At 39.8% G+C, this 25,008-nt stretch overlaps 2 protein-coding genes across 3 annotated transcripts; one reads left to right on the forward strand and one right to left on the reverse strand.

Annotated features, from left to right (window-relative positions):
• The first annotated feature begins 8,258 nt into the window (after positions 1-8,258).
• LOC126617674 (uncharacterized) lies at positions 8,259-12,433 on the forward strand. 2 transcript variants are annotated; one of them, XM_050285724.1, is made up of 3 exons: positions 8,259-8,351; positions 9,914-10,210; positions 10,954-12,433. In XM_050285724.1, the coding sequence occupies exons 2-3, from the start codon at positions 9,956-9,958 to the stop codon at positions 12,118-12,120; spliced, it is 1,422 nt and encodes a 473-aa protein (XP_050141681.1). In that variant the 5' UTR covers positions 8,259-8,351; positions 9,914-9,955; the 3' UTR covers positions 12,121-12,433. The 2 variants fall into 2 exon arrangements, with proteins under 2 accessions (XP_050141681.1, XP_050141680.1); XM_050285723.1 differs by lacking the exon at positions 8,259-8,351 and adding an exon at positions 8,365-8,440.
• A 7,775-nt stretch (positions 12,434-20,208) lies between these two features.
• On the reverse strand, positions 20,209-22,713 carry LOC126620133 (protein OCTOPUS-like). The gene has a single exon (XM_050288617.1). The coding sequence runs from the start codon at positions 22,525-22,527 to the stop codon at positions 20,422-20,424; it is 2,106 nt and encodes a 701-aa protein (XP_050144574.1). The 5' UTR covers positions 22,528-22,713; the 3' UTR covers positions 20,209-20,421.
• Positions 22,714-25,008: the final 2,295 nt, after the last annotated feature.

Below are 25,008 nucleotides of genomic sequence, written 5' to 3' on the forward strand. Positions count from 1 at the left end.
GCACTTAATTAATCATTAATACATTCTTTGCAGTTTGTCCCCTACCCACTTGAGGTCCTACCCAGTCAAATCCCAATCTCTCAGTTCTCTTCTCTTCACTGTTGACCATCACCAAGCTCACGCTCTTCAGCACCAACCTCACCAGCTTGATCCCGAAACAGATTTTCACCCTTAGTTCATTCTCTTTGCAGAGAGAAACTAAAACAGTAGCAGCTTGTATTTGCATCACAGAACGGGTCCAAATGGTCCTCTACGATCGGGATCTTATAGCAACCTACTGAGTCGATTGTCCCTTCTTTGGTGTACATGAGTGCCATGCCGCTTTTGTCTCTGCATTCCAGTCTAACCTTGGCACCGGCAATGTAGGTGATGACTTTGGTCTCGTACCTAGCGCGGCAAGTATCGCAGTAGACTTTCCCCCTCCGTTTTCGTAAATAATCAATATCTATTATATGAGCCATTGGCTGGGAAGGAACAACAAGGGTACCAACAGCATCAACAAACAAAGCCTTATGAGTGATTTCACTACACAAAGACCTTATATAATCTTCATAATCTTTCACACCCAATATCTCCAACCCCATATGCGGTGGCCTCGACCTAATGATCCCGGACTCTGGCTGCTGCGCCAACGTAGAGCTAGAATATGGCGACGTCAACCCTGCTCCACCCCCCCGATCAACCCGAACCGATTGCTGGAGGCCATATGAGCAAGATCCAGATCCCAAAATTGGTGCTTTTGTTGTAAGGAGCCCAAAGAAGTTTGGGAAAAAATGAATAATCTGAAGCTCTACTCAGAGGTCTCTCTGAATCGCCACTTACAATCCGAGAATGAGCTCATACTCTTCTCCGCATTCAACATCGAGCAGAATCGCTTGTTCTTCGCTTCCTCCAACAACATTTACTCTACTCACCTCTCGTCCATCCAGAATGAAAGGGCGTGGAGCAAAACCTTGATATCGGCGCAAGTTAATCAAATCGAATTGGATCCCAAGGACTTCATCACTTCATTTAGTTACCTCATGGAGAAAAAGGCAATTTTGGTGGGAATTGGCAATGAGCTTCTGCTGTTGCATTCTGTGGATGATAATGCTACCCAAGTCGTCGGAGGTGTGGATGGCGGTGTCAAGTGCATTGCCCCTAGTCCGGACTATGACCTTCTTGCCATAAATACTGGGTCTGGGCAGATGTTATGACTCAGGATTGGGATTTGTTATATGAGACCGCGCTTGAGGATCTATCGGAAGAGGGAGACTAGAGTCATGGGTCCAAGGTTGAACCCCAGGCCCATATCGGGCCCGGTATTCCCTCCATCGGTAGAGTTGAAGATTGATTCAAAAGAGGTGCGCTGCGGGAGAGTGATCGTGGGGCGGGGATGATGATGAGTCTTTGCGGGCTTCGACGGTTGCGATGGTCCGGGTGGCGGTGAGGGCTGTTAATCTTCTTGATGCTGCAATTGTTGGTGCTCAGGTTTTGTGGGTCTCATAGCGGGAGCTGAGGACTATGATGCCGATCATGAGGTTGAGGAAGAGGAAAAGCGAGGAAGGCGTGAACCAGTTGCAGTTTCTCAGCTGCTTCTCACTCTTGTGAGCTTCTAGAGAGAAAGAGAGAAAGGTTGTTTTTGTTGTTGTTAGGCATATGAAAATGGAGAACCGTGGGGTTTTTCTGGGAAAGCTTTGGGTTTTTTTGGATTTTTGCAGATTTTGCAGATTTTGCTGATTCACGACGGAGGTGAAAAATTGAGAGAGAACCGATATAACTTTCTGTGTTGATTCCCACAGACAGCGCCAAATGTTGATGCACAAAACCGGAGGTCTTGGAACAACGTAAATCCGACCGTGAATCTGCAGAAATGTAAATAACACAAGATGTATCGTGGTTCACCCTAATGTTTGGGCTACGTCCACACTGATTATTGTATTCCTCCAACAACATTTACTCTACTCACCTCTCGTCCATCCAGAATGAAAGGGCGTGGAGCAAAACCTTGATATCGGCGCAAGTTAATCAAATCGAATTGGATCCCAAGGAATTCATCACTTCATTTAGTTACCTCATGGAGAAAAAGGCAATTTTGGTGGGAATTGGCAATGAGCTTCTGCTGTTGCATTCTGTGGATGATAATGCTACCCAAGTCGTCGGAGGTGTGGATGGCGGTGTCAAGTGCATTGCCCCCAGTCCGGACTATGACCTTCTTGCCATAAATACTGGGTCTGGGCAGATGTTATGACTCAGGATTGGGATTTGTTATATGAGACCGCGCTTGAGGATCTATCGGAAGAGGGAGACTAGAGTCATGGGTCCAGGGTTGAACCCCAGGCCCATATCGGGCCCGGTATTCCCTCCATCGGTAGAGTTGAAGATTGATTCAAAAGAGGTGCGCTGCGGGAGAGTGATCGTGGGGCGGGGATGATAATGAGTCTTTGCGGGCTTCGACGGTTGCGATGGTCCGGGTGGCGGTGAGGGCTGTTAATCTTCTTGATGCTGCAATTGTTGGTGCTCAGGTTTTGTGGGTCTCATAGCGGGAGCTGAGGACTATGATGCCGATCATGAGGTTGAGGAAGAGGAAAAGCGAGGAAGGCGTGAACCAGTTGCAGTTTCTCAGCTGCTTCTCACTTTTGTGAGCTTCTAGAGAGAAAGAGAGAAAGGTTGTTTTTGTTGTTGTTAGGCATATGAAAATGGAGAACCGTGGGGTTTTTCTGGGAAAGCTTTGGGTTTTTTTGGATTTTTACAGATTTTGCAGATTTTGCTGATTCACGACGGAGGTGAAAAATTGAGAGAGAACCGATATAACTTTCTGTGTTGATTCCCACAGACAGCGCCAAATGTTGATGCACAAAACCGGAGGTCTTGGAACAACGTAAATCCGACCGTGAATCTGCAGAAATGTAAATAACACAAGATGTATCGTGGTTCACCCTAATGTTTGGGCTATGTCCACACTGATTATTGTATTCCTCCAACAACATTTACTCTACTCACCTCTCGTCCATCCAGAATGAAAGGGCGTGGAGCAAAACCTTGATATCGGCGCAAGTTAATCAAATCGAATTGGATCCCAAGGACTTCATCACTTCATTTAGTTACCTCATGGAGAAAAAGGCAATTTTGGTGGGAATTGGCAATGAGCTTCTGCTGTTGCATTCTGTGGATGATAATGCTACCCAAGTCGTCGGAGGTGTGGATGGCGGTGTCAAGTGCATTGCCCCCAGTCCGGACTATGACCTTCTTGCCATAAATACTGGGTCTGGGCAGATGTTATGACTCAGGATTGGGATTTGTTATATGAGACCGCGCTTGAGGATCTATCGGAAGAGGGAGACTAGAGTCATGGGTCCAGGGTTGAACCCCAGGCCCATATCGGGCCCGGTATTCCCTCCATCGGTAGAGTTGAAGATTGATTCAAAAGAGGTGCGCTGCGGGAGAATGATCGTGGGGCGGGGATGATGATGAGTCTTTGCGGGCTTCGACGGTTGCGATGGTCCGGGTGGCGGTGAGGGCTGTTAATCTTCTTGATGCTGCAATTGTTGGTGCTCAGGTTTTGTGGGTCTCATAGCGGGAGCTGAGGACTATGATGCCGATCATGAGGTTGAGGAAGAGGAAAAGCGAGGAAGGCGTGAACCAGTTGCAGTTTCTCAGCTGCTTCTCACTTTTGTGAGCTTCTAGAGAGAAAGAGAGAAAGGTTGTTTTTGTTGTTGTTAGGCATATGAAAATGGAGAACCGTGGGGTTTTTCTGGGAAAGCTTTGGGTTTTTTTGGATTTTTGCAGATTTTGCTGATTCACGACGGAGGTGAAAAATTGAGAGAGAACCAATATAACTTTCTGTGTTGATTCCCACAGACAGCGCCAAATGTTGATGCACAAAACCGGAGGTCTTGGAACAACGTAAATCCGACCGTGAATCTGCAGAAATGTAAATAACACAAGATGTATCGTGGTTCACCCTAATGTTTGGGCTACGTCCACACTGATTATTGTATTTCTCTGAGATGTTGAAAGGGGAGAGAGTGAGAGAGAGCTTCCTTCTGTGAGGATGAGCTTCTCTGAATATGAGAGGGGATGTCAGGCCTCCCCAATTGTGAGGGTGAGGGGTCCTTTTATAGAATAAATGCTCCTCACTTATTACATATTTGCCCATTTCTTTATTACATAATTACATTTAAGTCCCCCGAATATTTATACGAGTTCTAAATACGGAGACCTTAAGTATGGTATAAATAAAATTGTTCCCCAAAGATTTTCTACTTTTAGTTGAGAGAGATTTGGTAAGCCGCACAATAGGCAAACCATGATCATTAAGTACAAAATTAGTCGTTCAGGTGATTCGAATTTAAGACCTCTTATTTTTAATTGGAGAGTAATACTGCTAGTAGCAATACTATTAATATTTGTGGAGAGAGAGAGAGAGTCATTTTTTGTCTCCTTAGTTTGAACATGATGTCGAACATTGTTGTTTAAGCTTAAAAATCCAACGTATTTTGAAATGTGTATTTTTCTTTAGTAGAGCACTACCGTTAGTTGGTTAAGTAATTAGTTGTTAAGAGAGAGTGGAATCGATGGGAGGATTGAACCCACGTCAAGGTGCATAGACATAATTATTTTTTGTCACTGTGGTAAAACGTCATCTGCTGAATTTATACTTTTTAGAATTTAAAAATACGATAGACCAATTAAATAATCTGGTCAAATGGAGAAATTAATTGATTTGGTTCAAATTAATACCAAATCAGGCTCCATTCAAGACAAATTCTATAAATCAAGGCTTGGCAAATAAATTGATTCAATGCAAAAAGTCATGGAGAGGCCAATAAATACGAGGCTCCAAGACAAAGAAAGGAATCCTTAGACATTCAAACTCTCAAAACACATTAAACACTCAGACACACTAAACACTAAAAAAACTCTTTGCCTTCCACCTTGTTCCTCCATCACCACAAGCCAACATTCTACACATTGGATCAACCACCCCTATACACACACTTTGTATATTTGGAGATCGAATCAGAGGATAAAGTCTTGTACTCAGAGGTTGTAACCCACCCCGTGACACTACGCGTAGTCCAGTTTCATTCAAGATCCAGCCCCACCCAACGGTCCTTGAATAAACCACAAGCCTAATTCAAGACCAAGTGTTCATCACCCTTGAATCAAATTCTACCTTGGAGATCGAATCAGAAGATTATTCTTGTAAGAGAATAAACCACAAAGGTTGTAACCCTAAATATTTATTAATTCAAAAATTTATTTTGTACACGTATTCTTCTGCTATTTATTACAGTAGATTATGATACGGAGGTGCTTTTATAAAAAGTGGGTATAAAAAACACGTGTTTGGTAAACACGTAAAAACAGCTTATTTTCACAGTTTTGGGTGAAAACAAGCTGAAAATGTGAAGCAGCAAAAATGAGCTTATTCTCACAGCACAGCAGAAACAATTTTTTTTCCAAAGCACAGCAATACCAAACCAAGCCTTAATCATCTAATTGTCAATAAAACTTACATTGTTTTTTGAAAACTTAAAACTTACATTATTTGGCAATTTATTAGCATTGCGAACTTGAAGTGTTCCTTTGTTTAACCTACATAATCTTTCATCGATGATCTATAGATAGATTTTCAGTGCAGTACACATGTTATATTATAGGAGCTGTGGAGCCTAAAATAATCCTATTAATTCTAGAGGCGACACATGAACTTTTGCCTAAGAAAGACAAGATTACTCTCAATAAATGGGCATGCTTTTCAGATGCTCCCACTCGCATCTCACATCCCTGAAGGTCTGAGCAGCTGAATACGATTGCCCATAGCTCACTTGCCCTTGGCAGGGAAAAGTCAAAACATTAAAGATAAGGATTAATTACCCAAATCCTATTTTTAATACATTTCCAATTGAAGATTGACTCAAATCAAGTAAGTAATCCCAATTTAAATCAATTAGGGATAATTACTCTATTATGTCAAAATATTATTTCCTATTTAATATCTTGAGAATATCTCTCCATAAGCCCTAACACTATGGCCGACCCTATCCTTATAAATACCTCATATTCAACCAAATTTCAAAGGCTTTTGCTATCCTAAAAAGGCCCTAAACACTTTATTCTTACAGAAAAACTAACTTAGGCATCAAAGATCCATTGGCATAACTCCCCCACCCCCCACCTCGTGGGCGTGTGAGGCTTAGGTATTTGATCAAAGTTGTAAATTGTTTTGTTGGTGCATTTTCGTCAAGACTGAAAACGGCAGAAATTTGCATCGACAGGAGCATCCTGACATAGGTGTCTCGATTTTTCAATTTCGTTGATTAAACATTTGTTTCTTTTAAGATTTTGTTTAAACATTTTCATACAATTTTGATGATTAATTTCATTTTATTAGAGGTTCAATTTTACACATTTTTTAATAATATTTATTTTAGTGAATTAAATAGAATGTTCAAAACTCATTGTCATGTACATAAACATAGTAAAGGTACGTATGATTGTATGATTCGTTTGATTATATTAGTACATTTGATTATCTATGATATGGGTAGATTTTGTTCTATGATACATTTGAATTTCTGGTACATTTAGAATCTAAACGTACTAAAAGGCTATATGTTTATTTTTAAATGTATCATAAGTTTTAAATAAATTTTTTTATATAATTGTACGTAAATTTTAACAAATTAATGAAGTTTTCTTATGGAAGTATTAATGACTTCTTTTTTTACTGTAGGAAGAGACTAATTGTACATAATAACAAAAATAAAAAGTTATTTCTTTTTAATAGAAAAAGCCACGAATTTAAAATTTCTAGATACTTCAGCATATATATATACACACACACACACACATATATATATATATATATTTCTTTTTTTTTTCGAAAACTTCAGTAGATATATATTAAATAAATAGAAAAAATGATCATAGCATCATAATCAAATTTTATAAAGTAACAGATAGTTAAGAGGCTGTATTGAATTAGGATTATGAAGGATTTTATTCTTTTTATAAATCTATGAGTATTCAATCATGATTTAAATAATTCTTTGAAATTCAATCAAAGATTTTAAGATATTTTATTAAGATCTTTAGAAATAGGGGTGTACTCAATTAGGATTTTAAATAAATTTATAACATCCGAGGTGTATTCAATTAGGAATTTATTTTAAAGATTTTTTTTTAAAATGTGAAATTTGAGGGAAATTGAGAGATTTCGTAGTATATTTTAAGCATTCACAAATCTCACATTTCTCCCTGAGGTTTCCAGAGAATTGAATAAAAAAATTACATAGAATCTTTACAAATTAATTAAACTCTATAAAATTTCATGGATTTATAAAGGTTTTTAAGCCATTTTGATCTTCGAAATTTGCATAACTCATCATTTTGGTATCTGAGATTTGAAATCAATAGAAGTGGTCTCTGAGATTGTCCACCATCAACCACTTTGGTCATTCCGTGAAAAATTATGTTAAATAAAAATCAAAATGACAAAAATACCATTAATCTAATAAACAATAGGCCAAGTGATTTGATAAAAATTGAAGGTATTTTTGTCATTAAATATATGCTTATTTAATAGAGATTTTTCACGAAATGACCAAAATGATTAATGGTGGACAAACTTAGGGACCAATTCTAATGATTTCAAATCTCAGGGACCAAAGTGTGGAGTTATGCAAATCTCAGAGATTATTTTGGCTAAAAAGCCATTTATAAATCTCTTGGAATCCTAATTGAATACACCCTCCTTAGTTTATACAAGTTGGAAAAAAATTATAGGGGATTCTAGTTACTCCTATAATATAAGTGGAAGGATATTTTGAAATAACCCCTAAAAGTAGAACATATCAACCATATCATCCACTTATATTATAAGACTTAGTGTAACAAATTATGTTTCAACTACATATAAAAGTTTCTCGTTCTTTAGTTCTCTCCTCTCGTTCCTTTATTATGATTTTATTATATTATTTTACTATTTTTGTAATTGTAAATTAGTTGCTAATGTGCTTGTGTAAATCTTTTAGGATTCTATAACATTGATAGATAGTTTCCTAATTGTAATGTATTACTTGAAAGACACGGATTTTCCCTTTCTTACTATTATAAATAAAGAGGATGAGAATTATCACCACAGAATCACTAAATCCTCTCTTCTCTCTGTCTTTGCCGCCGACACCTCTCCGTGTTTTTACTATCAGTAAAATAAGCCTACAACAATTTTTTATATTTTTTCATCCCAATAGATATATTAAATGCAAAATTAGCCATCAACATCTCCAGGGACCACGGGTGCAAACCAGAATCCACAAGTTTCCAGAGTCCGAACCCGTCCTTCCTACCCGGCTCTCCCAAAGGTACATTTTTACCCCTACACTCACTTTTCCTTTTTCTACAGAGTTTCTTCAAAGCCCATTAATGGCGGTCGCCACCTGAAGCGACCGAGGTCAGCCCTCCTCCCTCCCTCTATGCAAAAACCTTTTTTTTTTTTTCCATCTGAACCCCAAACTACTAAACACATTAGTAGAAAAGCCCAACCATTAATTTTTTTAGTGTAATGCTGTAAGTTTGATTAATTAGAACTTGACGAAGATGCAAATTCCATTGCCAAAGTTACCCACTTTAGGGTTTTGGGTGTTGCTCTCGTCAGTAAATGGCTGGCGGAGGTTCTGTTTGGTTCGACCGAAAATGGGTCGGAATATTTTCTAGGGGAATGTTCATTTTTGAAGTTTCCTGGCAAATTGAAAGATCATGAATCTCCATCGAATTCCATTTTTGTGCTGACGTATTCTCTGTTTGCAATGTACTGTTAACTTTTTTGATGCATGTCTGGCAAGTTCAAATTCTTTGCTTTTTTGGGGGCAGAAAATTACAATGTGTTTGGTTTTTGTATCAAAATTCAGGAATTTATTATGTTGTTTTAACTTTTATAGTTAGTCAGATGGCGAAAATGCCATTAAATTCATGTTTCGTGTAGAAGTTTCTTGTTGGTGTCAGTGATAATGACATTTCTGTTCTCAGCATTCCAAACACTAGGATGAGAATGTCGGATGCCATTAGTTTCTAAAAACCCTATTGAAAGGATGGGTTTAGAATTCTTGGGTTCGGTTTGGCGAAATTAAACCCACTGGACACGAGCATTGTGCTCCGACCAAGGGTCTCAAACAGTAAGAACATGAATGCTGAGTGTGTAACTGATAGCCACAGGGCTAAGATTGGCCATAGGGAAATCTCATCTTTTACGGCTATAGTTTCCTAATTGGATGAGATCCCTTGAGTTGGGAGCTGACTTTGTCGAATTTCTTGTTACGCATATTTTTGCTCACTTAGTGGGAAAAGGCTTTGTTGTTGTTGTTGTTGTATTATAGGATTAGGTTGATTAGAACTAGGTACAATGCCAGAGTGAGCACTTGTGCGTGTTAGCTTGATATGCATTGTTGGTTCATCCTCTAACAACTTAAGCTTAGCTTAAACTTTTGATGTCCAGTGGTAGTCTAACAGTGTGAATCAACGTTGATGACTTTGGACTAGGAGAACTCTGGGCGTTGTTGTGTCTTTTGTTTCTGAAGAAGTTGTCTCTTGTTCTTCTGGATGGAAGTCTTCCCTCCTGGATGAATGGTCTTCAACCTAGGTTTAAGGAGGGTTGAGGAAGTCAGATCAGGGTAGAGCACTTGAGTTTTCTAGTTTTTTTTACCTTCTTTCTGAGTTCTTGATCTAGTCATGGTTTTCAATGTGTAGGGGTCCCATGATAGTAGAGAGCCAATGTTTAGTGCTAAATTTGATGTTTTTACATTCCTTAAACAAAGTAGAGTATTGGACTCTAGGTTTGAAATTTTGTATGTATTTGTTTACTATCTACTACTACGTTGAGTATAAGCTAGAAAGCGGCACCTGATAAAGGTGAGAAAATTTTGTACAGGGTTTGATTGGGATTTGAAGGATAACATCATAACATTGCTAAATGGCTCCTTCAAGAAGTCGTGGTCATGACAATCAAGAGAGTGCTAAGAAAGCTTCTTTTCCAATGGGGGACCAGCTGCAAAAATGGAAATCACCTTTTGGCCTCTATGCTGATTCTGACATGTTGGTGTGGTTGAAAGGACTTGCATTGGACCCTTGTGACCAGAAAGCATCTCCTGATTCAGCTCGACAACTATGGAATCAGACTCTTAAAGTGCGGAAATTCTTGCTTCTTGGTAATGCCGAATCTCCTCGGGTACGTTCAATACAACATTGGTATTTTTTTCTTCTTAATCTCATTGCACTGTTGTCTTAGTGATAAATGAGTATTTCTTAATTTGACTGAACCATTTACCATATTAGTATGCTGGGATAATGAAAAATAGTTGGGTTACATCCTAATAAATGTAAATTTGATTCTACATGCTGTGTTCTCTACTGATGGTGAGAAGCCCAATCAAGTTGTATACTGTATTGCACTAGTGATAAGACTGGTTATCCTGTTACATACCTGTAATCAACCAGTTTTATGCTAACATATCCTATCTTTTCGCTCGATCCGAAGAGCAACTTATCCTGCATGTCAAGCATACCTTAGGAGCATTTCTTCAAATATCAAACTTTGAGTTGACCCATCATGTAACTCATAGTCGACTCATCATCGTGTTTCGTTGTCTTAAAAGTTATCTCAAATAACGTCATATTCTTGATAAGCTCTTCCACAATCATTACTGGAAGGAGAGGGCTATTGAGCTAGCTTATTGCTCGACATAAATTTGTTTCTTCTACTTATTGACATAGCACTACTCAAGTGAAACATTTTGGTATCAAATTTCAAAACATTTCACCCTTGCTTACAATTGGTGATAATTTATCTAATTTTGAGTTGTTTTCTTTGTATTTTAAGGCATTTGCCAGTTCAGAAGTTATTTCTTACCATGAACTTCATTCTTCAGCCCCAATCTTATGAAAACGACCTTTCCTCCCTTTTTTATACAGAGAAAGCGAACACTTGATCAGTTCCTAAAAGTTAGTAAGTTTGCAGAAGTTTCTCGATTGCATCCTGAGAAATCTGATGTCCATAGTGTCAAAAGATTGAGTACAGGGCATTCCGTCTCATGCTTAACCCATACAAATGCCAACAATGGAATTTCCAAACCACAGCTTCTCTCTAGCTCTCACGGTTCAGGAAGTTTGTTAACATCTGAAGATGAATATCATGGGAAGCCAGGTTCAACATATTTGACCTCTATGGATATGGAAAATTATGGTGCATCTTGCAAGGATAATTCTGCCTCTCCTTTATTTGATACAGATGAATCGAACAATGGTCTGAACACATTGAATCCCAAAAACTTGAGATTCTCTGATGCAACTTTTGCGAATGTTAATGATACAGCCAATAGCTCAGACTCTCCAAGTTTAGAAGAGAATAGTACAGAACTTGAACGTGCGTTGAGGTGTATGATTTTTAGTGATGATTATCTTCCAAGATGTATTCCTGTGAGAGATTTTGATGGTTCAGTTCACCATTCAGATTCATCCAGGTCAATGGAGCAAAATCTGAAACTTCGAGAAGCGGTGAGATTACTATTTACAGATGGTAGTCTTCCGATATCTGTTGTTCCGACTGGTCCTTGTTTTCAGGCGGACGTCCCAGAATGGACAGGTCCAGTAAATAGGAAAACTCTTTATGGTGGAGGTGATTCAGCAGCGTTAAAGTGGTTGGGCATGCGAACGTGGCCCATTAAAGGAAAAAGTGCAGGAACCACAGTGAAAGCACTTGGGAAAGGGAGGTCCAACTCTTGTTCTTGCATATCTCCAGGATCTGTTGGTTGTGTTAAACTCCACATTCATGAACAAAGACTCCTCTTGCAATTCGAACTTGGTCCTGCCTTCCGGAGTTGGAAGTTTGACGAAATGGGAGAATTTGTCTCAAAGTCATGGACATCAACTGAACAACAGAACTTTGAATCTCTTGTGAAAGTGAATCCACTATCAAATGAAGCAAGTTTTTGGAAGATCGCCTATAAGAGTTTCCCTTCCAAGTCTCGGAAGAGCATTTTGAATTACTACTATAATGTGTACATCCCTAGGCGTATGAGCCTCCAGACCAGATCCTCCTGCGATAAAATTGACAGCGACGATGATGAGGCAGAAGAGTAACAGAGGTAGCTGTAAAGATGTAAATCTATAGGGGTAGCTTGATGTTGGCTCTGTATATACTTGTCCCTTCAGGTTTAGCTCCAGGGCAATTTTGAAGACTGATCAGAGCTATTTTGGGTTCATAGAACCTTACACCAAATTGCAAAGCAATTTTGACACTCAGCTACATCTGTTTTGCTTTCTTATGAACTTGTTTCCTGTAATCTTTCTGTATTTAGTTGTCTCATATCTTCTCAGTATTGTTTCCCATTGAACGTATGGGTAGCAGTCAAGTTTTCTGATACCAACTCGTGCTCTAATTTTGACCTGCTTAGGGCTCGTTTGGTAACCTTGTGTTTAGTTTTTAGTTTTCATTTTTCGTATTATAGATAGAGGAAAATATGTGGGAGAAAGGATGAATGAAGAAGGGTGAAGAAATTATGGCGGAAGAAATGCGAAAAGAACGTCTGTAGAGAATGGAACTCTTAGGGTGCGTTTGTTGCACCGGACTGTCTCGGACTAGATTAGCTGCAGGGACTAAGCTGGACTGGCTTAGACTAGACTAAGCTGGACTAGCTTAGTGAAGCGTTTGGTGCAGTGTCCGGATTAAAGAATAGACTAATAACAAATTCTAATATTATATTATTTAATTTATATTTTACATTATTTAATAAATATTTAGTAATATTTTATTATTACTTTTGTCTATTTTCTCATTGTAGAAGCCTCATTCCACTCCCAATTCTGTTCCGTTCATCCCTCTTTCTTCCTTAGTTTTCTCCGCCCCTCTCCTCTGTTTTCTTCCTAATTTTTCTTCGTCCCTCTCCCTTTTTTTTCGTCATCTCTCTCCCTCTTCATCTCCATCTTCTTCTTTTGTTCTCCGTTCATCTCCCTATTTTCTTCATTTTGTTCTATGTTCATCTCCCTCTTTTGATGAAAGAAATTAACATCAAAATTAAACCCAGAAGTTGTTCATCTCCCAACTTCATAATCGACTGCAAATCTTCACAATCAAACCACAAAGCAAGAAAGAGATTGAAAATTTAGGAGTTGGAAGCGGGTTGCATGTGCGATTGGCCTGAAGGTACAAGATGGGAGTTGGATCTGGTTTGCGTTTTCTGAGCTTTTGGTTTTCTGGGTGTTGTGATTGAAAATTTCGAGCTCACCTCACTACAGATTTTTTGGGTTTCTAGTTTTCTCGATGTTGTGTGATTGAAAATTTCAAGCTCATCTCACTTTTAGATTATTTTTTTGTTTTATGAGATTTTGGGTGTTGGATGTGGTTTTGAAAATAGAACGTTTGCAGGTTTTTCTTCTATTTTGTTTTGGTTTTGCCGGATTTGGTCTTGAAGATGGTTCTGCGAAGTGAGGACGAAGTAGATGGATGTGCGAAGCGGGAGGGGGAAGCCAAGGTCTTAGCAGTCCGCCCGATTTTGGGGGGTCTCGTTAAGCCTCTTTAGCGAAGTGTTTAGTCCAACTTAGTCGGGGCGAGTCCCATTAATTCTAATCCAAGATCATGCCAAACGTAGGACTATAGTCCTAGTTAAGCCAATCCCTGCTAGTCCCTTCTAAGAAGGTGTAACAAACACACCCTTACTCATCTTTGTAGCCAAGTGCTATTCCTCTAGAAGTACCCTTTCCTCTTAGCCGATCCTTTTCTACCCACTTCCAAGTTTTGTCAAGATGGCAAAAGCTTTTGTAAGAGGACCGAATTGGGTTAGAGATGAAGATAACCTTCGTGCTTGGCATGTGGCATGAGTTTCCGTTAAGGAAGATGGTGCTACTGGCAATTATCAAGACACAACGAGTTTTGGAATCGTGTCCTCGACTTGTTGAAGCATCAACACCCCATTGGTGGACGAAAAGCCACGAACCTTCAACGCCATTTATACCAAGACCATGAACCAACCAGATTGGTGGGCTAGATGAGATAGGTTGCGTTTAGTCTGTTGTTTGTTGTGCCAAAATGTGATATGGATAAAATTGGACATGATGAGTTATGAATCCACAATAGACGAGTTATCTAGTATATCTTTACACATGAGTTACAAGTTTTGTCGCATAAGTCATTGCCAATCAAATCTCATCCCTAAGGCCCATCTCATTCAACCCACCAAACAACTACCAATTTATTTAGTTATGGATTTCTTTGAGAAGCGGGCTTATACCTTTCTTTCTATATGATTGTCTTGTTGGAAAATCTTAGTATTTTATCATTATTTGGTTTTATTTGTTAGTTTAAGTATATAGGCTTAATCCATCTGAATTAGGATTTCTAAGTTTTGCTCTCTATAAATATAACTTATAGTTTAGTATGAATGACTTGTTAGTCACGATGTAACCTCTTGAGGTTTTATAGTCGTTTTGATATTCTTATTTGTTTAATAATATTCTTATTATTTTGTGGTCTTGTCCTTCCCGCACTCTAATATTCAACTCGTCTGCGGGAAGGGACTATTAGAGTACAATAGGTACGATTCCTCTCCCTTCTGCCGATTCCCCTCTTCCTTGCAGTCGAGTCCCTTCTATGGGAATTCCTCTTCCCGAGCCTCTTTCTTTGCACGGATTCATGGTTTGGGGAATCCGGTTTTGGAAGGGATGCTTGAACAAAGTAGCAGTAAGTGAATCAAGTGAAAGTGAAAGGAGTGGCAGTGTGAAGTGGTGAATGTGTCCCTTCATAATTTTTCTTCTTCTTGTGCATAATTATATACGTCAACTAATCGATCTTTTATTTAATCCATGCCTATGTCGAAAAAGATTTGTTATATTTACGGTCATTGATAAGCCTAAAAAAAACCTTTTACATAGTTTCTTGCTCGAAACATCTTCAGGATTGTCTAAAGTGACATAAATCTCTGGTCGTTCAGGTGGCAAGATCGCAAACGGATATCGCAAAGGTCTCCGGGACGTGATAAGCAAAAAGGAAGCGAAGAAAAACAGGAAGATGCATGATCCAGATGTTGCCAATTGAGCTTTCGGAATTGAAAAATTAGTTCAAAATACAGAAACTATCATATTGTTTTGCAAGTCCTTACAGGGGAGGTGTATTTGAATCGTGTCCTCCAATTGAACTCCTTATATTATAAGTGTACGTACTAGAGTTAGGCAAGTTTTGGATCAAATTCGGAATATTCAATTACTTTCTAATTCACATCCGATTCTTGTTGGATTTTTATGATTAGTTTAGAACTTTTCAGTTGGGAGTCGGTCGGAATAAGATTTAAAGAGTAAATTGTACAAATGGTCCCTCAACTTTAATCAAATTGGAGCAATAGTCCCTCAACTAAAAATCCATTACCATTGATCCCTCAACTTATCAAAATGTGTAGCTATAGTCATTTTCATCAATTTTGTCAAAATTTTGTCAAAATAAGCTATGTTGGAATGACTATTTATATAATTAGGGTCCCTTAACTTATCAAAGTGTATAATTATGGTTCTTTTCGTCAACTATGTCAAAAAATTTGTTAAAACGAGTTATATTGGAAGGACCATTGCTACAATTGGGTTAAAGTTAAATGACCATTTCTCCACTTGAATTAAAGTTCAGGGATCAATGGTAATGGATTTTTAGTTGAGGGACCATAGCTGCACGTTTTGATAAGTTGAGGGACCAAAGGTAATGGATTTTTAGTTGAGGGACCATTGCTCCAATTTGATTAAAGTTGAAGGACCATTTGCACAATTTACTCAGATTTAAAAGTATATTGAATATTTGGGCTTCGTAAAATTGGCTGAAGTAATGTGCTCCTTTGAATGCACACAAGTTCAAACACTTTCTCTTTAATTTTGATGAATTTAGTGTAATTATCGCTTATGTAAAATAAGATTATTCGTTATGATCAATTATGTGGAAAAACTAGATGTTACGTGTATATGCAAGTAGACTTTCTCAAAGTGAGGCTCTTCATGTACTTTGTTCCACTTTACAGTTTAACATTAATTTTCGTGTGAATATTATAAAACGTTGTGCTAAAAATATGAGGTGGTAGAAAATTCATGAAGAATCTCACTGACTTTCGTGAGTCTCTTTAGCATATTTTCCATATAGAGGAAACAAGAAACAGTCATTAACAAAGGAAGATTACATGAACCCCAAGGCTGAGGTTTAAGTCAAATATTTTTTAACAAACAATATTGTCTACACTAAGGGGTGAGGGAGTGCGCTAAGTCTCATAGTGAATTAACAATAATATAGTTTAAATTCGTCTTTGACGAGAATCGAATGTAAAACTCCTCATATTTAAAACAAATATTGTTGCAAAATCTCAGTAAAATAATAAAGGCAAGTAATTCAGAGGCAAACCCAGCCCCGAGGCTGAGTTGCAGACAGACATTAGTAGCCTACAACCGTTGACAAACAAGTCCATCCATGACCTTAAACAAATCACTATCCACCTCATTTTCCTATTGAGGCCATTGGATTATGAGCCTCCTCCCCTCTTTTTCTTTCCTTCCCTCCTTTTGTCTCCTACATGAAGAAGCATGCCGGGATGTTTTCATGGCCACCTTTTGACTCTTGAGGCAAATTGTGGATCATTGAAGGTTTTACATACCCAAAAAAAGGAGAAAGGATAGTCTCGACGATTTAGTTCGAGTGATATTCTAATTTAACTTAAGATAAAAGCGATGGAGATTTGAATTAGAATGCAAATGTAGCACATTAGTTTGAGCAATATTTTAATTTAATCTAAACTGTAGATATGAGGATTCGACCTTTGGCTACAAAAGGAAGCACATTAGTTTGAGCGATGCTGAAATTTAACCTACACTACGAGGAGACAGATTAGAACGTAAGTGTTAAAGGAGCAGACTGATCTAGCTAACTTGAGAACGCACTGAAATCGAAAAATGTTGATTGGTTTGATTCCTTCAAACATGGTGGGTTGACCCCATTGGGGATAAAGAGATGAGTAAGAATCTCAAATTTTGACAGACAATAATTGTTAAGATTGGTTCATGTGTTTGACAATGGGGATTTGGGTCGATCAAATGATCCAACATGTCTTTACATTATGTTGAGTTTTGCGGTCAAAGTTTCATTTCCTTTGCCTTTTACTCAAAGTGTTATAATGGACAACGAATTTATAGGCTTTTGTGTTTTCTCGACTTCGCACTTTTGCTTGGTTTCTGCACAAGCTCACTTTTCACTTTATAATCCGGTCAATATTGCCTGAAATATCCATACTATGTTCATATATCCGCATGATGAACACTATAGAGAAGGTCACTTTAATACTTCTTGATTTTAAATTAATCTTGGTCTTTATTTTTTTTTTTGGCCAAACAACTAATTTATAAAAGATAAAACACACTAATACAAAGTGAGGCTAGTTCCAAGACAGTCCACAACACAGTAAAAGTGCGGTACAAAAGTAAAGAAACAAGCCCCAAAAGTGAGTCCAAGATAAAGCCTAAACTGAAAACCCTAAATTTGGAAACGAGAATCGACCACTTCCACAAAAACAGCCGCACCACCATCGCTAGGGCGCTGCCATTAGTAAGAAGAACCATCGAACTGAAAGGATGAGCGGGAAATGGGGGTGGACAAGCCATCCACGCAAAAAACGCTCCCATAATCCTACCAAATAATGCAAAATGCACCTTAGCAGCCAAGGCACGCCTCCAACCGAAGCTCATGGAGGACGAGCACGAGGAGTCAAATAGCCGAACCAAGTGGGCAGAAGCTCGCGACTGGGAACAACAATTTGGGAAGAAAAAAACATGGAACTCGGATCTGCAACCAGATTGCTAGACATTGAGATAAAGCTCAAAGAAATTGAGACAAAACTCAAGAAAAATGAGACAAGCTCAAAGCAAAACAATCAGAGAAAAAGAAAAGGAAGAAGATGGGGTTTAGCGAAGAAAGAGAAGGGGAAAAAGGAAGGAGAAGATGGGGTTGCTACTGACCCGAGGCAGCAGAAGGTAAGCTTGATTTGGAGGTTCTGGGTTTGGGGAAATGGTGTGTTCTTGATCTAAATTGTTTTGGTTATTTGCATTATGACATGAGTCATCGATGCGGCACGAGTTACACGTTAATATTAGTCGCGGTGAGAAAACTCTTGATATTTGATAATACGTTTGTGTCTTAAGTTCGTTACTAATCTCATTTCGATCCAATTTGTTTCTCTTTCCGAGTTTTGTCAAATTTGCCTATTTGTGAGTCACATGCAAATGTGAAAATGACGCAGTACGAAGCAAAAAAATTACAAACGTAAATCATTGCATGAACCAAAATTACTGGAATCCACTAGTTCGATAGGAATTCGAAAGTAAATGACATTAATTAGATGAAGATTAAAAGAACCAATTTTTATTACAAAACACAATTTTGGAGGTTAAAATGGCATCGGATGGCTAAATTCATCTTATGCCACAACAAAGTGATGATTCTAAACACGGCGTCGTTCCCCTTCCGAAAAGATATTATAGGCCCAAATCGGATCTCGAACACCAAATCTACAGATTCTCGTTGCGTCCTTTTGTTTTTCGACGGTCCATTTCCTCTTCAATCCACTCGACCATTTGTTCTACATCAGAAAAGGACTAAAATTGGTAACGAGGTTAATTATATGTATATTATTAAGAGTTTCCTAACTACATGAGTAAAGATTAAATACATAAATCACACCACATGTATAATTTCGGCAACTTAGCCATGTGTTATTGTTCTTACATTTTTGGAATGAAAGAGCAACATGTGCCACTGCCACTGCCACCGAACTAATCATAAAATAAACTCTGTTGAAACACACTAAGTCAATATGTGGCAGCAGCCGACCAATCATTTCATATTCCATTAAAAATATGTAAATTCCGTAAACATAGTTCTTACTTTTTCAGGCAATTTTTATGTGTGAAGCTGGGTTTTGGAAGTTTTTCTGCATCTGCATTTACAGTCTTCTTGCCTTTTTAGCGATTTTTGTGTAATTAAATCATGCTAAATCTCATAATCCAAATGGCACCAAATTCGAATTAACGCGTAGAGTGAGATTAGTGCAAGATTAAAGAAAGATTAGCGGAAGCAAGGATTCTGGTGTGAGAAAAAATGCATGTGGAAGGCAAATGCTCTGCAAACGCAGATAACGAGACGTTTGAAGAGAGAAGCAAACATTTCAGCAGTGAAGGGGGTCCGGAGCCAACACAAAAGAGCAACATTGAGCGCGCGCGCGCTCTCTCTCTCTCTCTCTCGCTCTCTCTATATGAGAGTGGGGTCAAAATTAGGCTCTTTCTCCATTTGAATGAGGGAGGCAGATTCTCTGCCCTCTCACTTCCTGTGCCCTCCTGTTTGAGGATATGGGAGGGTACGAAAGGACGCGAGAAGTGGAAGGGCAGAGAATCTGCCTCCTTGAATGAGACTCTACCTAACCAATTACATTACTGTGTCGGTATTTCAAACCAACGATACATTAGAATTCATTTTAAACTTTTCTCACATGGCAGCATTTGGTTTGAGATATAGCCGCAATGGTACTTGAGTATAAGTTCGTCCTTCGTTTCACATCGATGGTTTTCTACATTCCATCCAACAGTACCTGTCATTACATATTTGCTAGTAGTAAGTTATGTTCAATGGGAAAGTCGAAGAGACTTAAATGCACCATCGGAATACAACGTTACGTGAGAAAGTTAATACGTATAACAATAACATTGTGCTATTGTTTTGGAACCCTCTCGCTATTCGGCTATTTTATATAGTCGTTTCCGCTCAATGGGGACGGAGGCTACTACTGTATGGGCCACGGCAGAAACCCTAGGGACAAATAGCAGAACCAGGAGAATGAAGCCGTCGACATACATTGTTACTGTTTTCCCTACAATGTATAAGATGCCAAATAACACAGGAAACCACATTCTGCAAACTCCTCAGCCTTCAAAGGCTTAAAATCTTCCCCAATCAGCCAATTATGCTCAAGACAATAAGCAAAAGAACAAAAACTGGGTCCTAGCTAACTCCTAACAAGCCCGGCACGTCCCTTCTCTTTCGGAGATTCTCGCCGCCTCTCTCTATCTCTGACGTCACGTGATATATCTCCGATTGGATTAAATATCCAAAATTTACAAGTTGCACACATTAATTAAGACACTAATTAACTATGATTAAAGACGAACGAAAAACACCGAACTGTTGTTATTTGAGTAATTGAACCAAGTAAATCGCTAATGGCATGAAGAAAAAAAGAAGGAAGATTTCAAATTTTTTATCCCACCAACCAACAAGAATGCATTAGGCAATGTGTGGTTTTACACAAGAAATGCAGCAAATGAACAACATGAACTTTAAACCCAAAAGAAACAACACCCCATCCATTCACTCATCGTTCAATACAGTTTCAGTACGCTTCTGGCGATCGAATGAGCATGGCTGGACCTGCTTTTCCCGACTCCGCCGCTCCTCCAGCTGCTCCTCATCGGAGTCAAATAAAACCTCAGCATTCCGTTTTCAATATGGTTCGGGGAATACCTCGCGCTCCGGTTCCGTTCCAGCACAACCTGATCATCTTTTTTCTTCCTCCCGGCAGTCCCATTTCCAAACCCATTTGCGTCGACGACAGGAACGCCATTGCTCTTCCTCATGCTCCCAAATGCACCGCCACCGAAACCGCCATACCCATGAGAACCATTCCTCCAACTAGCACTACTATTACTCCTCATAATCTTTGGGTTAAAGCCCTTGGCTTCCCCATTCCTCTCACCACCACCGCTGCCGCCTCTGAGCTCCGGCCACGATTCCGAATAAGACCGCTCCACGCCGTTTGATCTAACACTACTATACCTATCATCGTCCTCATCTTTGTTCCCACCCCTCCTGTGTATAAAACTCCATATATTCCACGCCTTGCCCCACCTCCTAGACTTTTTACACCCTTTATTCCTCTCCCCATTTCCCACCACCGAACCCGTATCTCCGCCGCCCCGAAACGACGCCATATCAAAGCTCTCAGAACAGTCATCCCTCAGAGAATTCGAGTTGTAAAATTCCCTCAGATCTCTGTTATCAGGAACAGTCGTGGGCGACACCTTGGCGTTGGCATTGGCATTCGAAACCGACTTCATTTCATCAATCTCCGCCACCACCGCCGCCGCAGTCTTCCTAATGGAGTTGGATCGGTCGAGGCTCTTCCTCCGCCGAGAAGAGGAGTCCGAATAGTAGTCCCGGGTCTGGGCCGAACCGCCTGGAACCGTCTCCTCTTCAATCGAATTCTTGGGCGGCTCCTCCACCGGAATCTCAGCGTCGCATCTCGCCACGTGGACCACCGGAGCGTCCTCCACCACCGAGAGCATCGTTGGCATCCTCGGAAACGTTCTTCCGATGAGGTACCCGTCCCACGAGGCCCGAGGCTCGTCAAAGGAGTATCTCGGGTCGTCGAACGACATCCGACCCGCGTCCAGCGACATCCGACCCACGTCTAGCGAAAACCTCGGATCCGTGTCGCAGGAGCGCCGGCCGAAGCCGTAATCGGCAATCTCCGACTGAGTTTCTCTGAACTGTCTCCCGATTGGCTTCTCCACCGGCAATGTGGCCGATCCGCCGCCGTTCCGCCGCTTCTTCAGCTTCTGTTTCTGTCTCCATTTCTGTAATTTCTTGCTGAAAACCGAAGCTGCTGACCAGAAGCTTCCCGCAATCTCCTTAAGGTCTCGCTTCTTCGTCTGAGAATCAAGATCTATGTGATCTTTCATTGGTTTCAACTCCTCTTCTTCGAATTGCTCCGGCACTGGCTGCGGTGGTTGAAAGTCTTCCTCCTCCTCCTCTAAGATTTCAGGAACTCTGTCTTCTGTTACATTTGGGATAATTGCATCCTCACAAATTTCAATTCCGAAGTCCTCGCCGCCACTAAACTGGTTCTCGTCCTCTTCGGCTTTATCTTCCTCTTCCTCTTCTTCTTTGGCCTCGAAGACCGGACCCCGGAAGCTGGAAGAAGACCCACCCAAATTCCGGGTCTCGACCTCAACGTCAGTGGGCGGTGCTTCCTTCTTGTTGGGATTCCGGCCGTCGTCTTGGTGAAAGAGTGTCCACAGAGTGTTCCGAACGTCGCAGGATTTCCTCTGCGGCTCAAACACGCCGGAGAAGCCCTCGTTTTTAGAGGCAGAGAAAGACTTGGTTCGTCGGAGCTCCGGGAAAAATGAGGTGGGTCGATTTTTATTGGAAGAGGAGGCCCCACCACCGCCAATGGGGGGCTTGAAAATGGCCTTAAGCGCGGCTGCGGCGGTGGAGGAAGTAGGGGGCTTTCGAGAAGTTGAAGAGGAAGAAGAGGTCGTTGAAGGTTCCAACACGGCAAGGCGTTCGCAGAGGCATGAGGGGCAGAAGCCCGTGAAATGCTCTTCCGGGTGTCGGGCGCAGGATGTAGAGGGTCGTTGGGCCTGAGGCGGCTGCGGCGGTTGTAGCGTTGGAGGCGGCGGTGCTGCTGCTTCTCCGCTGGGATTCATAACCGGTGGCGGTGCTCTGCGTTGTTGCCCACTTTGCTGCTGCTGCTCATGTTATGAGAGTGAAGCAGAGAAGAAGGAAAAGAGTGACTCTTTCTTTTTGGCTCCAACGGAGAGAGAGAGAGAGAGAGAGAGAGAGAGAGTGAGAGTGTGAGAGACTGGGGAGTGAGAAGCACAAAAGGGGAAATAAATGAAATGAAATGAATGTATTTATTTTTCATTTTTCATTTTTTGTGGGGGTTTTAATTAATTTTCTCTGGGGGCACTCTCTGGTGAAAGGACAATTACGGGCCTACTGAATCCTTAATCGAGGTCAGTAAAAGCGGATATAGGGGTGTGTTTGGCAAGTGGGTTTTTTAACTTGTTTCGGATAGCTTCAGATTTACATGTTTACTTGTCTACTCTCTGCCATATACTATATACCTCTATTCACAATGTATTATTGCAAAATCATTTCTTATGATTTTAACTTCTCGTTAAGAATACGATATTTTAAAATCACTCTAATTTATAACATAACGCAAATTGTAAAATTTTAATACGGCCAACCACTCTCTCCAGTATTATGTCAATATTTAGCGATAAGGGTTAGCAGTCTACTACTTATCGCCAACTTACATCTTACATTTCTACAACAGATTAATTACAATAGTTTTTTGCATAAGACTTTGGTTTTTTTTTTGTTTCGATTCAAAAGAACACTTAAATTAAATAGAGTCATCACGATTACAACCAGTTTTCATACAATCAAACAAGAAAGCTCGATGAGCCGCACTCGGAAGAGATTCACCCCAAATATGAAGATTATTATGGTGAAAGCCAGTATTCGTAACATTGTCCGCTAGAAAATTACCTTCTCTAAACACATGCGACCATGAAATACAATCAAAGAAGTTTGCAACATCCTTGATATCATCAATGACATCCTAAGGCGCCAAGGACTAGTGCACGATCCCGCAACAGCATCAATCACTAGCTTCGAATCGCCCTCTGCACAAATTTTCTTAAATCCTCTGCTCCTTGCAATCCAAAGTGCATCCCGTTGAAAGTGTAATTAGAAGTTGAAAATATATAATGCAAGTTACTTTCAAAATTTCTCGCCGTAGCATTTTCGTATTCTTCAAAACATTGCACAGTTAAATCTACAATGTAAGAATGTGAAAAGTAAAAGTTAAATTGGTCAATTATTCGAAAAATGTTTTGTAAAATGTCACCCTACTGACCCTAAACTTCTTAAACACTCAGTTAGCATTAATCAAATTCCTAATTAAAGTTATTAGCAAAATAAGAGGATTGAGGTGCCCCGAATTGGTTGGCTTTTTCCCTTGCTCTTGCTAATAATATCTGTTTTTCTTTTCTTAATATATTTTTATATTAAAAATTCGTAAGAACGCTTTGGATTTCAAAGATTCCTGTCGATTGAGAAAAGCAAAAGCAAACCCACGCCAGCCCAAAACGAGAGAGATAGAGCGCTGCCCTGCTGTTGCTCTCTTTCTCACATTTCGCTTTCTTTCCTTCTTTCTTTCTCTCTTTCTTTCTTTCTTTTCCTCCTTTTTCTTTTTCCTGTTTCGGGTTCTTTTTGTTTTTCGGCTTTTCTCTCTTTTTTTCCCTCCCAAAATACCTTCCCATCGATCGTATTCTCTGTTTGGCACTCTGGCATTCGCTTTCCTTTCCCACTTGGATTCATTTTTCTCACCAACCAAACAAAAACCAAAACCAAAAGCAAACAAAATAATGGGCTGCACTCTCCAAACAGTACAGCTCAAAACCCCTCTTGCAGATTCAGCCCTTGTCATGTTGCACATTCATCACCTGTCATACTCACACACTAACATACAAAGTTACAAACGGGGACAGAATCACACCTAAGCAAATGTCAAGCGGGGACACGGGGACGTCAATGTGATAGTATCTCAAATCAAATAATGCAATGCCTAAAACTTCAACTTCTTTGTTGATATCAGAGCAAGTTAGTCCAGGTGTGAAGCCTAACGTTACGGGTGCTCCACATCACTCAATTTATCCATGTGTAAGGTTTAAATGATCTCACACTCAAGGAGACGTGTTGACAGTGTAAATCTCATGTCAAGAAATTAAAGAATGTTGTTCCTACTTATGAAGATGGCTAATCCTCACATCACCAAATGGTCATAGTAAAACCTCAACCTTTTTTCAACAAGAAGGTTAAAGCGTGTGGCTACACATGATAAAATTTTGGACACCATTGTTTTGGCGTTTGTATTTACATACAAAGAGAGACAAAACAAATGTCTCAGCCCAAATGGTAACCAGCCAGGTAAACGACATCAAGGTGATGATATCTCAAACAAGTCCTGCAATGTTATTAAAAAAAATTAAAACCTGTGACGACGCGATAGGTTTAGAACAAAGTTACTTTGGTGTTAATTATGTCCTCTAAACTAAACAAACTTTGGCCACATTCAATTAATTGATGAGAGTATGCATGCATCTTATATTCAGAAT

Source organism: Malus sylvestris, chromosome 4, assembly GCF_916048215.2.
Source record: "Malus sylvestris chromosome 4, drMalSylv7.2, whole genome shotgun sequence".
NCBI classification, from domain to species: Eukaryota; Viridiplantae; Streptophyta; class Magnoliopsida; order Rosales; family Rosaceae; genus Malus; species Malus sylvestris.

Coding starts and splice junctions, on each gene's coding strand:
- LOC126620133 (XM_050288617.1), bottom strand. CDS start 22,527: ATGAATCCCAGCGGAGAAGCAGCAGCACCGCCGCCTCCAACGCTACAA.
- LOC126617674 (XM_050285724.1), top strand. CDS start 9,956: ATGGCTCCTTCAAGAAGTCGTGGTCATGACAATCAAGAGAGTGCTAAG. Junction 10,211..10,953: donor GTAATGCCGAATCTCCTCGG/GTACGTTCAATA, acceptor TTTTTTATACAG/AGAAAGCGAACACTTGATCA.